The sequence below is a fragment of the Saimiri boliviensis genome, chromosome 5 (genome assembly GCF_048565385.1).
Source record: "Saimiri boliviensis isolate mSaiBol1 chromosome 5, mSaiBol1.pri, whole genome shotgun sequence".
Classification (NCBI taxonomy): domain Eukaryota; kingdom Metazoa; phylum Chordata; class Mammalia; order Primates; family Cebidae; genus Saimiri; species Saimiri boliviensis.
Window position 1 is genome coordinate 68,970,028 of NC_133453.1, and position 14,354 is coordinate 68,984,381.

The window sequence follows — 14,354 nt, forward strand, 5'->3', positions numbered from 1 at the left end:
GGACTGGGTGTGGTGGTTCATGCCTGTAATCCCAGCATTTTGGGAGGCTGAGGCAGGCAGATTGCTTGAAGCCAGGAGTTCAAGACTAGCCTGGGCAACATGGCAAAGCACCATCTCTACTAAACATACAAAAAAGAGTGTTGCATGACCTGTAATCCCAGCTACTTGGGAGGCTGAGACATGATAATCACTTGAAGTCAGGAGGCAGAGGTTGCAGGGAGCCGAAATCATGCCACTGCACTCCAGCCTGAGCAACAGAGTGAGACTGTCTCAAAAAAGAAAAAAAAAAAAAAAAAAAAAGTCGAAGTCAGGAGCAAAGTGGAACTCAGGGGAAATCTGGCTGCCCAGAATTGCTTACTGTGGGCCCAGCCTGGCCAACAGTGGTGGTGCTGGGGTCTGTGGGGGACATTAGAAACCTCTCTCTCTACCTTTTTTAACATTTCTCTCAACTGCTGATGGTGCCATCTACCACCTGCAAGTGTTTGTGTGCATATGTTTTGATAAATTGTAACTTTGAATAGATTTGTATATATTTTACATACACAATGATTGATTTATATATATATATATATATATATATATATATATATAAAAGAAACCTCTCTGTATCTCGGTCTCGCTTGCAGTTTCTCTCTCTTTAGCAACATGACTAATCATTATCCTCATATTATACAGGTAGGAAATAAGTCTCAGGGAAGTTGTGTAGTGTGTTTATTGTATGAATTCTCGATTAATTATCATCTGAGGTCTTCTGTTTTCTTGATGAGGAAACTTAAGTCCAGAGAGGCTACAGCACTTCCCAGACCACATGATCAGTGCGCAGGGACCTGGAAATGCTTTCTTTTTCCCTCAGTCCCAGCGCCTGATGCTCTGTTCAGTGTAGCCTTCTGGTTCTGTCATATAATAATCATTTGATCTCCGAAAAATCATAGACTCTCTCCAGACCCCATAATGGGAGGGTTAGGGTATAAGATAAGACCGGATGAGGCTTCATTCGTCTGAAATAATTTATTATTACAGGTATTTTGTGATTCTTCTCACTGGTGACTCTTCTCATGTTGTAATATCTTGCCATGGACTCAAGGCAGCTTTTACTGGAAGAAAAGCAAAATGTTGAAGTCAGTCCGACTTGAGTTTAAATCTAGATTCTACTTACTGGCTATTGTTTGACTGCTCCAAGGTTTACTTCTAAGTAAAATGGGGTTTAATACCAGCCTTGTAGGCTATCTTATTTGATGCTCATAGAACCCATTTTAGTCTGGGCACAGTGGCTCATGCCTGTAATCCCAGCGTTTTGGGAGGCTGAGGCAGGCAAATCACCTGAGGTCAGGTGTTCGAGACCAGCCTGGCTAACATGGTGAAACCCCTGTCTCTACTAAAAATACAAAAATTAGCTGTGGCACATGCCTACAATCCCAGCTACTCAGGAGGCTGAGGCAGGATAATTGCTTGAACCTGGGAGGTGGAGGTTGCAGTGAGCCAAGATAGCGCCACCGTGCTCCAGCCTGGGCAATAGAGCAAGACTCAGTCTCCAAAAAAAAAAAAAAAAAGAACCCATTTTAGCAAGCTCAACTGTGCCTAGTTAAAGGTGTTCATTACATGTTAATTGCTGCTTCTGCTCCCTCCCCTTGGTTCAACAATTATTTTGATCAATTTAAATTTGTTCTCCTTGGATGTATAATCTAACTATAATATTTGTATTATTTTGCCAATTTCTTTCAGTAGTGCTGCTGATCATTCCCTGACATAGGACTCAAAGCCCTCCTCTTTAGTGCCTCAGAGGTTTTTTTTAGTTCACAGAGATATTTTGATTTGTAGAAGAAAAAGTTTTCTGATGGAGTATTCAGACTCATAGGAAGGGGAGAGAGGGAGCCAGTTTTGTATGAGGTGAAATTTATACATAATTATGGATTTCTGCCGGGATTCAATCTTTTGATCTTTACTCTTTTCCAACCTCCATTTTCTCTCTCTGTACTCTCATCCAATCTGGCAGTTTCAGATATCTTAATTTTTATTTAAATTAAAATAAAATAATTTAGACATTGTTGACTCCCAAATTTATGTCTTTACCCTGAACGTCTGTCCAGCATTCCAGGTTCATATGTCCAGTTGAATTTTTCACTTGGATTTCTTTTTTCTTTTTCCTTCCTTCCTTTCTTCTTTCCTTCCTTCCTTCCTTTCTTTTTCTTTCTTTCTTTTCTTTCTTCTTTCTTTCTTTCCTTGCTTTTTTGGAAACTCGATCTGTTGTTCAGGCTAAAATACAATGGCACAATCTCAGCTCATTGTAACCTCTGCCCCTGGGTTCAAGCAACTATCCTGCCTCAGCCTCCCTAGTAGCTGGGATTACAGATATGCACCACCATGCCTGGTTAATTTTTGTATTTTTAGTAGAGACATGTTGGTCATGCTGGTCTTGAACTCCTGCCCTTAGGTGATCCACCGCTTGGGCCACCCAAAGTGCTGGGATTACAGGTGTCAGCCACTGTGCCTGGCCATCCACTTGGATTTCTAATAGGCATCTACAACTTAAGGGTGTCCCAAATTGAACTCCCAATGCTGTTCCCCAAACCTGTTCCTATTTCAGTTTTCTCCATCTCAGTAAATAACTAGAGGCAACTCCACCCTTCCAGTGGGTCTGGTCCAAAACCTTGGAGTTATCACTGACTTCTTCCTTTCAATCTGTCAGTAAATTCTGGTGGAGCGATTTTCAAACTTTAACAACTTCACTATTTCTGTTCTTACTATCTTTCATTTCCTTCCCCGAATCACACAATGTAAAATACTAAGTCATGCTCATATCATGGCTTTCCTCTGCTCAAAACCCTCTAATGATTCTGCATCTCAGAGGAAAAGACAAAGTCTTTATAATACTTAGAAGGCCCTACACGATCTGACCTTGTTACCTGTTTGAGTTCCTCTTGTACTTCCGGTACTGCTCTGCCCCATCCTCACTCCACCCTAGGGACAATGGCTTCCTTGCTGTTTCATAAAGATACACTAGAATGGGCCAGGGACTTTGTAATTATTAACCCTGTGCTGGGAAAGTTCTTTCCTTAGTCATTTGTAGGGTTTGTTCCTTCTCATTCTGGTCTTTACTTAAACATTCACGTTCTTCTCCCAGTGAGATCATCCTTTTTCCTTATATTTAAAATTGCAGGCTGGGCATTGTGGATCCCAGCACTTTGGGAGGCCAAGGATCTCACTCTGTCACCCAGGCTAGAGTGCAGTGGTGCAATCATGCCTTAATGCAACCTTGACCTCCCTGGCTCATGTGATCCTCCCACCTGAGCCCCACCCCCGAGTAGCTGGGACTATAGGCTCATATCATTATATCTGGCCAATTTTTTGGTTTTTGGTTATTTTTTGTGGAGACAGGGTATAACTATGTTGCCCAGGCTGGTCTTGAACTCCTGGGCTCAATTGATCCTCCCACCTCAGCTTCCCAAGGTGCTGGAATTACAGGTGTAAGCTAATGCGCCCAGTCTGCTTTAACAGGTTTTTAAAGAAAGCTCACTTTAGCAAGTTTTCAGGTAAGTTTCTTGACGTATTCCCTTAATTTTATTTAGTGACATACGATTTTTAATATTTTTTCTTTTATTTTCTTTCATTGGCAGGTTGTGAGCTAAGAGAAGGTGGCTTTAGAATGAGGATGTTGTCTGCTGATTTAAATACTCTGTTCTCCGGCCAGGTGCCGTGGCTCATACCTGTAATCCCAGCATTTTTGGAGGCCAAGGTGGGCAGATCATCTGAGGTAAGGAGCTCGAGAGCAATGTGGCCAAATGGTGAAATCCCATCTCTACTAAAAATACAAAAATTAGCTGGGCATGGTGGCAGACACCTGTAATCCCAGCTACTTGGGAGGCTGAGACAGGAGAATTGCTTGAACCTGGGAGGCAGAGGTTGCAGTGAGCTGAGATCGTGCCACTGCACTCCAGCCTGGGCAACACAGCAAGACTCGGTCTCAAAAAACAAACAAACAAACAAACAAACAAACAAAACCTCTGCCCTCACCTTCAGTTGGATTCTTCTGATGCCAATTGGAAGAAACCGAATTTGGTACCTGCTTTGATGGGAAAGAGATTTTTCTCTTAACATATTGTCCAGTGGTAGGCTGGGAACTGTGAAATCTATCATCTTAAAGAATAGTCATTTTCAAGCAAGTCTTTTTATGAAAAGACATTTAGAATAATCTTTATTAGGGAAGAAGATACATTAGGGACCTGAAAGCATGGGACACCAAAAGCCTAGTTACAAAGTAGTTGAAGCATTACAAAGGGGGGAAGTGGCTTATGAAAATTCACTACTAAAATATATGTTGTTGTGCAGCGAAAGGTTGGCTTGTGAAAATTCACTACTAAAATATATGTTGTTGTGCAGCGAAATATATGTTGTTGTGTAATAAATCCTAATAAAATAGGGGTTTGGGGGACTATTGGAGATGGATTGCAATTAACCTTGCTTCAATATCCAATTAGGCATCAGGATAAGCAATTTGTAAATGCATTAACTGGTTAATATTTTATGAAAATCAGCAAATTTCCTTCTCAGGTGACTGTTTTTTCCCCCTGTACTTAATGACCTATTAGCTTATTTATTAGTATTTATCCCCATTAGAAGCTTCCAGCACACCAGAAAGAGTACTAAGGCATACTAAAATGCCTCATGTAATTGGTACTCCATGAATGCTGATATCCTTCCTTATGTTAATGTTTCTGATCCTGCGGTCAATTTTACCTCAACTGTTTTCAAGTTTTTTTCTTTCAAAAAATGCACACTTTCTTTCCTTTAAACTAATATATGATTGCTAAAGAAAGCTTATGACTTTAGAACGATGAAAAGGGAAATAACCTCATCACTCAAAGCACAACCATGGTTAGCATTTTCATTAACCCTCCTCACCCATTATTTCCCCCTACCCCATGCATGGGCTAAATTTAAAAGGTTTTAGCCTCCAACAGGTATTTGTATACTGGTGTTCATAGAAGCATTATTCACCATAACCAAAAGGTGAAAGCCACCAAGGTGTCCATCACTGAATGAATGGATGAACAAAATGTGGCATATGCATACAGTGGACTATTATTTAGCAGTAAAAGGAATAAAGTACTGACATATGCTATGACAGGCATGAACCTTGAAGACATTAAGCTAAGTGAAATAAACCAGTCACAAAATGACATATATGATTCCACTTATACACAGGACCTAGAGTAGTCAAATTCATGAAGCAAAAAGTAGAATGGTGGCTAGTGGTAGTGGGAACTGATGAGCTATTGTTTAATGAGGGCAGAGTTTCAGTTGGGCAGATGAAGCAGTTCTTGAGATGGGTGCTGGTAATGGTTGCACAGCAATGTAAATGTACATAATACCACAGGACTATACACTTGAAAATGCCTAAAATGAGGCCGGGTATGGTGGCTCGCACCTGTAATCCCAGAACTTTGGGAGGCCAAGGCAGGTGGGTCACAAGGTCAGGAGTTCGAGACCAGCCTGGCCAACATGGTGAAACCCCATTTCTACTAAAAATACAAAAATTAGCTGGGCGTGGTGGTGCGCACCTGTAATCCCAGCTACTTGGGAGGCTGAGGCAGGAGAACCGCTTGAACCTGGGAGGTGGAGGTTGCTGTAAGCCAAGATCTCGCACTGCACTCCAGCTTGGTGACAGGGCAAGACTCTGTCTCAAAAAAAAATTGCTTAAAATGATAAATTACATGTTATGTATGGTTTACAATAAAAAACTTTTAGTTATAAAAATGATATGTGACTATGATTTAAAAATTTTAAGGGAATAAATGAGAGGTGTAAAATGAAAAGTAAAACTCGTCTTACCTACCTCCCCTCCTCAATTGCACAACCCAGAGATAACCATTGTAACCAGTTTCATATTTCTGCTTATCCTATGACTGACAGAAGGACCCGCCAATTCCTCTTTTTTGGCTTTGAGTGCCCATGAACCCTTGGTGAGCTGAGGGTAACCTAAGCATCCAGTTTGACTTACACAGTCTTAGGAGACGTTATTGGCATTATTGTGCTTATTGTGCTGTGGGAGATACACCAGATATACTCTCAGCTACTAGTGATAGAAGAAGTGAAGCAAAATGGTTTAAATAGCAAGAAAATGTATTGTCTTACCTAGTAAGAAAATGTCTTCAAGGACCGGGTTCCTTTTTCTCTCTGCTCTGCTGTCCTTAGCCTTGGCTTCAGCATACGACTTACTCCTGGTTCTAAGACGGCCACCAGCAGCCATGAGGACTCCCTTCCCTTTTGTTAATATCCAGCACCTGCTGAGGTTTTATCAGCTGAAATTGGTGTAGTTCTGCCCATGCCTAGTAATAACTAGTAGCAAAGGGGATGAGATTACCATGATTAGCTTAGATTTATCATCTTGGGTGGAATGGATATGGGGGAACCCACTATGATATGTGTTATAAGCCGTCTCTTGGTTCAGAAGGGTACATTTTGAACAAGGCTATGCAAGCCAATCTCTTCTCCCAGTGCTTTACTTCCCAAGCTCCTCCAAGCTCTGCACACTCCCCTGCTCCATTATAACTCATATCCTATGAGGACTTGCGTGGGGTGCTTATTAGGAGGGTCAATCAGAGAGACCTTTATACTCCTTAGTCTGGCCTTGGAGGCCTTATCTTACCTGCCTCTTGTGAATTCTCAAGACCTCCTGGTATAGGACTTTTTCCCTGAGTCCCACAACATTTCCAATGTCTGTAGACTTTACTTCACATCTGGTACCATGAACTCTGTTCAAGTGCTTCCCCTTGACCAACATCAATATTTCGGGCAAATACCAAAGTTACATCTATCTTACATGTCCACCAGGATAAAGCTAAAGGGACACAAAATGTAATTAAAGTAAATGCAGACTGGGCATGGTGACTTACACCTATAATCCTAACACTTTGGGAGGCTGAAGTGGAATGATCCCTTGAGGCCAGGAATTGAAGACCAACTTGGGCACCATAGCAAGACCCAGTCTCAACAAAATATTTAAAAAGTAGCCAGGGGTGATGGTGTGTACCTGTAGTCCCAGCTACTTGGGAGATGGAGGTGGGAAGATCACTTGAGCCCAGGAGTTTGAGGCAGTGAGTTGTGTTTATGCTACTGCACACCAGCCTAGGCAACAGAGCAAGACCCTGTCTCAATCAGTCCATCAATCAATCAAGACAGGTTATCACTTTGTTTAGCATATAGGATAATATAGGGTAATTGAAGGCTATGAAAGGACCAATACTGGAGAAGGGATGCAGCTCTGATTCCACGTTTGGACTGCTGGGGTAGTGGTTCAACTAAACACTGCCGTGTGTTTAGTTCTTCTAATGTATTAGATAAATGCCTTGTAAGTTATCTCTTTTTCCAATCTGTTCCTCTCCACTGGCCTCTTAGGGAGGAAACCATAGCATGAAGGGCAGGGTATTAGAATAAAATGACCTGGACTTGAATCTGCCAGTTCCCAAGTATGTGATTTTTAGAAAAAGAAAAGCTCTCTACACATCACTTTCTTTGGATGTAAATTGGGAATAATATTGTCTATCCCATACACATGTTATAAGGACTAAAAACATTAGCATATGAATAATTAGTATTGTGCCTAATACATTACATGTTATCAGTAGCTGTAACTATCATCCATTCTATTAAACAGGCTTAGGCTCATCTCTCTCTCTCTCTCTCTCTCTCTCTCTGAGACTGAGTCTCCCTCTGTTACTCAGGCTGGAGTGCAGTACAGCGATCATATCATGGCTGTCTGTGGCCTCAAACTCCCAGGCTCAGGTGATCCTCCTGCCTCAGCCTCCCAGGTAGCTGAGACTGCAGGCACATGTCACCACTCTTGGCTAGTTTTTATGTGTTTTATAGAGATGTTTTTTGCCATGTTGCCTACGCTGGTAAACGTGCTCATCTTAAATGTTTTACAAATAATACTCCACTTACCTTGTGTCTTCCAATAATACTTTATCTTTTTTCTTTCCTTGTTTTCTTTTCTGACCTCCAATGTACTCAAATTCACTGAACTATGGCACCCCCCTATCCACACTCAACTGACACAGCGTTCCCTAAATCACCAACCGCCTCTTCGTTGCTATCCAATGACTCTTTTAGTTCTTATGTTACTTGTCTTCTCTGCAACTTTTGGCAAAGCAGGTTTTGGCAGCCTCCTTGAAACTCTTTTTCCGGGTTTCTGTGGTGATGCTCAATATCAGTTAGGAGGCTTTTGGCAGCAGATTAAAGAAAGCTTGGTCCAACTGGCTTGAACAGTAAGAAAGTTTATCTCATAACATAAACTCAGAGGGCTGGCTCCCAGGGCTGTCGATTCGGCAGCTGAGCATTATCAGGGACCTAGGTTCCTTTTGTTCTCCCATCCACAGCATCAGCTTCTTTCTAAGATTAGCTTCTCTCATGATCATGAGATGATGCCAGCAGTAGCTAGGGCAGCATGCTTCCTGGTTCTTAACCAGAAGAACAGAGGAACATCTATCTCCTCCCAATCATGAAATACAGTCCTCAATCTTTTTAGGACAAGTAGGTCACATGTCCGTCTCTGGGACATAACAGTCACCAGAGAAATGCCCAGGCACTGGTTGGCCGAGTCTCATGGCTATGTATGTCGGGAAAAGGATATTTGCTGAGTAGGAAACCAACGGTGTCCACCATGTTTGCTTTCCCCACTTTCCTCTTGGTGGTTGTTCTCAGTCTATTACGTGCACTTCTCTTTCATGGACTGCCATTTAAATGCTGGTGATCACTATAATTCCATCCCTAAGCCTCTTCTATTTCAACTACACTCTCTCCATGGGTCCTCCACTCTGTTTTTTTGACTACTATCTCTAATTGATGATTCTGAATAAAGGTGTATTTCCAGCCCAAGTGTCTTTTTTAAGCTTCATACCATGAAAACTAGTTAACACGTACCCAATACTTCCTGAATTAGGCAGAATAATGCACCCCTCTACTCCCAAGATGTCTACGTCTTAAAACCCAGAAACTGCAGATATGTTAGGTTACATAGAAATGGGGTACTGAGGTTGCGGATGGTGTTAGCCTTGCTAATCAGCTGACTTTAAGATAGGGAGATTATCTTGGATTATCCAGGTGGACTCAATGTAATTATCAGCGTCTTTAAAAGCGAAAGAAAAAGGCAGGAGAGAGAACAGAGAGACGGCAGCCTGAAGAGGACTTGGTCAGACATTTCTGGCTTTGAAGGTGGAGAGATGGGGCCATGAGCCAAGGAATATGGGTGGGCTCTGACAGCTGGAAAAGGCAAGGAAATGGATTATCTCACAGAGCCTCTAGAAGGAATGCCTTGCTGACACCTTGCTTTTGGCCCAGTGAGACCCATTTTGGACTTAGAACTTCCGAAACCGTAAGATAATAAACTTGTGTTGTTTTAAGCCACAAAGTTTGTGGTCACTTTTTATAGCAGCAGTAAGAAACGAATACATTTTCCATAGTCAGTTTGTGCAAGTGAACCTCCCTCTTCTTCAGCAAAGCTGCTTTCCTGTGTTCTTCTCTTTAGGGGCTGTCATCACCGTACACGTTGTTCTCCCACTAAGGGTCATCCTTCATCTCTACCTCTTAACCACATTTATTTTATCACCAATTTTTCTGCCAATTCTTTCTACCTCTAGTGCAGGTGTCCCCAAACTATGGCCCGCGGGCCGCATGCGGTCCCCCTGGGGCCATTTATCCGGCCCCCCGTCGCACTTCAGGAAGGGGCACCTCTTTCATTGGTGGTCAGTGAGAGGAGCACAGTATGGCGGCCCTCCAACAGTCTGAGGGACAGTGAACTGCCCCCCTGTGTAAAAAGTGTGGGGACGCCTGCAGAGTAAGCCCTCCATTCAATTCTATCTCCCTGCTACTGTCTCTTTTCAGGTTACAACTTTGAACTGCTAGAGTCTGTATTCAACTCTAATCTGTTCTCTATACTTTCAAATTTTATATTTCATTCGGATCCATAGGAAGAAATACATTTCACATAAAGATCCAGGGAATGCACACATTCCTGAAACAAAAGTTTCATAAAACAATACTTGCCATACTCTTTTGCAGTATATGCTAAAATTTTCTATGTGTTTAATTTTGTAAAACCCCAGCTATTTGTGATTTACTGCAATGATTTCAAAACTGACCAATGGATGGTGATGTGCAGTTTAAGAAGACATCTTTTCTATCTCGCTACCAGAATGCTCTTTCTAAAATACAACTATTTTTCTTAAAATCACTCAATGCCTCCATTACTCTAAGATAAAGTCCAAACACTAACGTGGCTTCTAAGACCCTCCATCACCCAGTTTTTTTTTTTTTTAATCACTGTAGCTTTATCTTTCTCCACTCTAACTGGTTCATTTTCATTTTACAATCCAACCTTACCTGTTTAACTTTCTGGACTCAGATTGTGTCTCTGAGCCTTTGCAAGTTGTGTTACCTCCTCAAACTGTTGTCTGTTGTCTACCCACCTCTTCTTATAGCTAATTCCCACTTAAATCTTAGCTTAGACTTCACTTCACTCCAAATGCTTTTCCTGGATGCCTAGACTGGGTTAGGCATCCACTCCTGCCTTCCCACATGCTCCCACAATGGCAGTGTTTATAACCTGTATTTTACAGCAGTGCTGTTTAAGAGCAGAGACTGGGTTTTGTTCCCTACAGAATATCTAGAAGGCCTTCAGCAAATACTTATTGTATAAATACATGACACTTTTTCAGTGGTTTCCTCTTTCAAGTCTTTTGAGTAGGCATTCTTATATATTCTCATACTGTTGGATATTTGGGTTCATTAACATCATTACAATGAAGGCACAGGTCTGGGCTGGGCGTCATGGCTCACATCTATAATTCCAGCACTTTGGGAGGCCAAGGTGGGCAGATCACAAGGTCAGATTGAGACCGTCCTGGCCAACATGGTGAAACCCCATCTCTACTAAAAATGCAAAAATTTTTTGGGTGTAGTGGCACACGCCTGTAGTCACAGCTACTCAGGAGGCTGAGGCAGAAGAATCTCTTGAACTCGGGAGCGGAGTTTGAAGTGAGCCGAGATTGTGCCACTGCACTCCACCTGGTGACAGAGTGAGACTCCTCAAAAAAAAAAAAAAAAAAAAAAAAAAAAAAAGAAGTCACAGGTCTGGAACTGAACTGTCTACACAGACATAACTCATTGGCAGACTATTAAATAGTTCCTAGATGTTAGATCTGTATGAGGCAGCAAAGAACACTGGATCAAGGTTCACAAAATCTCTCTCATGTGAGCATAACCAAGCATCTCTTAAGTTTCAGTTTCCTCATCTGAATTCCAACATTCTAGTCAATATTTAACCTTAGATCCCTCAATCACATCAAATTCAATTTGTGTAATTGATGGGAATTATGGCATGTTCTTCAGATGACTGTGAGAGGCAAGTAGGTTAAATAATGTAAAAAATACATTGCAGATTTTTAGTTATTATTAGTACATACAGACACACACGCCTATTGCCAGGTCACCTTGCCATTTCATTGATTAATGAGTGCAAATAGAATGAAGAGTATGGATAGGGGGTACTGATGATCCTGAATGAACAAACCTCATAAATTCATAGATTTAGCTGTAACATGGCTTGTGATATCATAGCTTTTTATTCAGAGAGTTTCTTCCTCAAAGCTTCCCTGTTCCTTTAAAAGAAAACTAAAATGTCATTGTAACTTATTTAGTCTTCAACGTCAGTTTTAGGGTATACTATGAACTTGTTATGGAGGGTTCTCCTTAATCAAGTAAGCATCATCAGATTGACATATGGTGGTTTTCCTATGGTGGAATGAATATTAAACCCAAATGAAAATGAAAAGAACAGGTAATTCCTGAGATCGGTGTCAGCCAGACCTCTGATTCTATTTGGTTATTTATGCATGAAGTCCTGAGAGTTTACTGCAGATTAAGAAAGGGTGACTAGAGGATCATACATATCCGTCTTCATTTCTTTTGGTCATCCCTATGAATTGGCACTGCAGATTTTCTTCCTCTGAATGTTAGCAGGCCACAAAATGCCTAAAGAATAAACAGTGTTGCAAGCATTTTGGATATGTTGTGACACTTCACTGAGGGGAAGATAATTCAAAATGCTTCCCCTCAAATCAAATTGGCATATTCCTAAACAACTTAGGAATATTTTTCTTTGACTTCAGTTAGTGCTTTGGTCTATATGCGGTTTGTCCCCTTCAAAACTCATGTTGGGCTGGGTACTGTGGCTCACACTTATAATCTCAGCATTTTGGGAAGCCGATGTGGAAGAATAGCTTGGGGCCAGGAATTTGAGACCAGCCTAGGCAACATAACAAGACCCTGTCTCCACAAAAATTGTTTCAAAAAATATTAGCTAGGGGTATTATAGCATGTGCCTGTAGTCTTAGTTACTCAGAAGTCTGAGGCAGGAGGATTACTTGAGCCCAGGAGTTCAAGGCTGCAGTGAGCATGATCACACCACTACACCCCAGCCTGGGTGATGGAGCAAGACCCTGTCTCAACAACAACACAAAACCAACCAAACAGAAAAAACTCATGCTGAAATCTGATCTCCAATATGTGGTGAAGTTGGGAGGTGGGAGGTGTTTGGGTCAGGCAGGTGAGTTGAAACCCTCATGTGTAGGTTAATTTGGGAGCAGGGGGTGAATGAGGTCTTGCTCTCATAGGAATGGATTAGTTTCCATGAGAGTGACTTGTTAAGAGCCTGGCTTCCTTGACTTCTCTTCCTTCCTCTCTTGCTATGTGATTTCTTTGCACTTGCCTGTTATTCTTCTACTTTCTGCCACGAGTGGAAACAGCATGAGGCCCTTACCAGATTCAACTGCCCAGTCTTCAACTTTCCAGCCTGCAGAACTGTAAGCTAAACAAACGTCTTTTCTTTATAAATTACTGAGCCTCAGGTATTCTCTTACAGTGAAACAGACTGACAGTTACCTTACAACCTAATTTGAAGGTGGCAGAAATTCATCAAGGACTACAGAATCAGCAAAATAACATAGATTGATATGTAAGAAGTGTAAGTCTTGTAAATGTTTTATGAAAGAATATACGTATTTCCATTAACTTTCACTTCATTTGTTCATTTGTTTGGTACATATGCCCTATTATTTGCCGGGCACCTGTCCAGTTGCTAGGGATATTATGAGGAAAACAACAAAGTCCTGCTTTATGGGTGTTAGAATCTCTGGCAGGTAGGGAGAAGATGATATGAACAATTAAACAAGCATTTCAGACAGTGATACATGCTGTAAAGAACATACAATGAATGGGCTGGGCACAGTGGCTCATGCCTATAATCCCAGAACTTTGGGAGGCCAAGATGGGAGGACTGCTTGCAGCCAGGAGTTCGAGACCAGCCTGGTCAATGTGCAAGACCCCATATTTAAACAAACAAACAAACAAACAAACATATGATGAATGATATAAAAGGACCTGAAGTGGTGGTAATTTATAGGGGACTAAATGCATGAATTCTAGGGCAAGAATGTCCATGCATAAATACAGGCTCTACAAACAAATAGGTGTATGGCACTGGGCAAATTATCACCCTCTCTGTGCCTCAGTTTTCTCATCTGTAGAATGGGCATAATAATAGTACTTAATAGGGTTACTGGATTATATAATGTATGTAGAGCAGTTTGAACAGTACCTGGCACACAGTGCTGTGTAAGTGTTTTCAACTATTTTCCCCATTTGAGTAACTCATATATTGAGCTAAGGCCTAAATATTAGGAAGAGTCTTAAGCTAAGAATATAGGTAACTTAAACTCTGTATCAAATAAGAAACAATTAGACTAAAATGCCACTCTCATCTTTATGTTTGCATGATATACATTAATGAAAATACATGAAACTTTAAGTATCGCAGCAGCACTCACGATCCATCTTCACCCTCGTCAGAGCTCCCATCACTCAGTTCCTCGTCACTTTCTCCTTTACTCTCACCGCTGCTGTCTTCATCACTATCTTCACTGTCTTTCTCACGATTCTGAGTTTTCTCTGCCACAAAAAGGAAGAGGATTAAAGTGTTTCTTACTATTCGCTCTGAAAAATAATTCTCCTTGCCCCTTCCTCTACCAAGAAATACATACATTTGCAACGTTAAGAACTGAGTTGGACTTGGCTAACTGCACATAGAGTCAAAGTGGTAGTACAAAGAAGAAACGTATTTTTACTGGCATACAGGTATTTTTGATTTAAAATTAATTTAAAACATAGGTCTACAAAAATAATTTTACTATTGTCAGTGAATTTCTATTGAATGATTTCATAGAATTCTATCACAGAATTTCATTGACAACAGTAAAATAATCCGTTGAAAGGAAGTGAGACAGGGCAATTTAGAGGCTTTG

General features: G+C 41.2%; 1 protein-coding gene across 5 annotated transcripts in view; it reads right to left on the reverse strand.

The window, feature by feature from the left end:
* Positions 1 to 741: 741 nt before the first annotated feature.
* ERICH2 (glutamate rich 2) overlaps positions 742 to 14,354 on the reverse strand; it is a 38,380-nt gene continuing 24,767 nt past the window's right edge. The window contains exons 10-15 of one of the 5 annotated variants that reach the window (XR_012517726.1): positions 13,881 to 14,001; positions 6,647 to 11,081; positions 6,133 to 6,336; positions 4,012 to 4,063; positions 2,071 to 2,253; positions 742 to 1,094 (exon numbers count right to left, since the gene is read on the reverse strand). Coding sequence is in view for 1 of the 5 variants with exons in the window: in XM_010331046.3 (XP_010329348.2) it covers positions 13,877 to 14,001 (125 nt within the window). In the remaining 4 variants the exon portion in view is untranslated. Of the gene's footprint in view, positions 1,095 to 2,070; positions 2,254 to 4,011; positions 4,064 to 6,132; positions 11,082 to 13,802; positions 14,002 to 14,354 lie in introns of those variants that run through there. The other 4 variants (XR_012517725.1, XR_012517724.1, XR_012517727.1 and 1 more) reach the window with 4 other exon arrangements.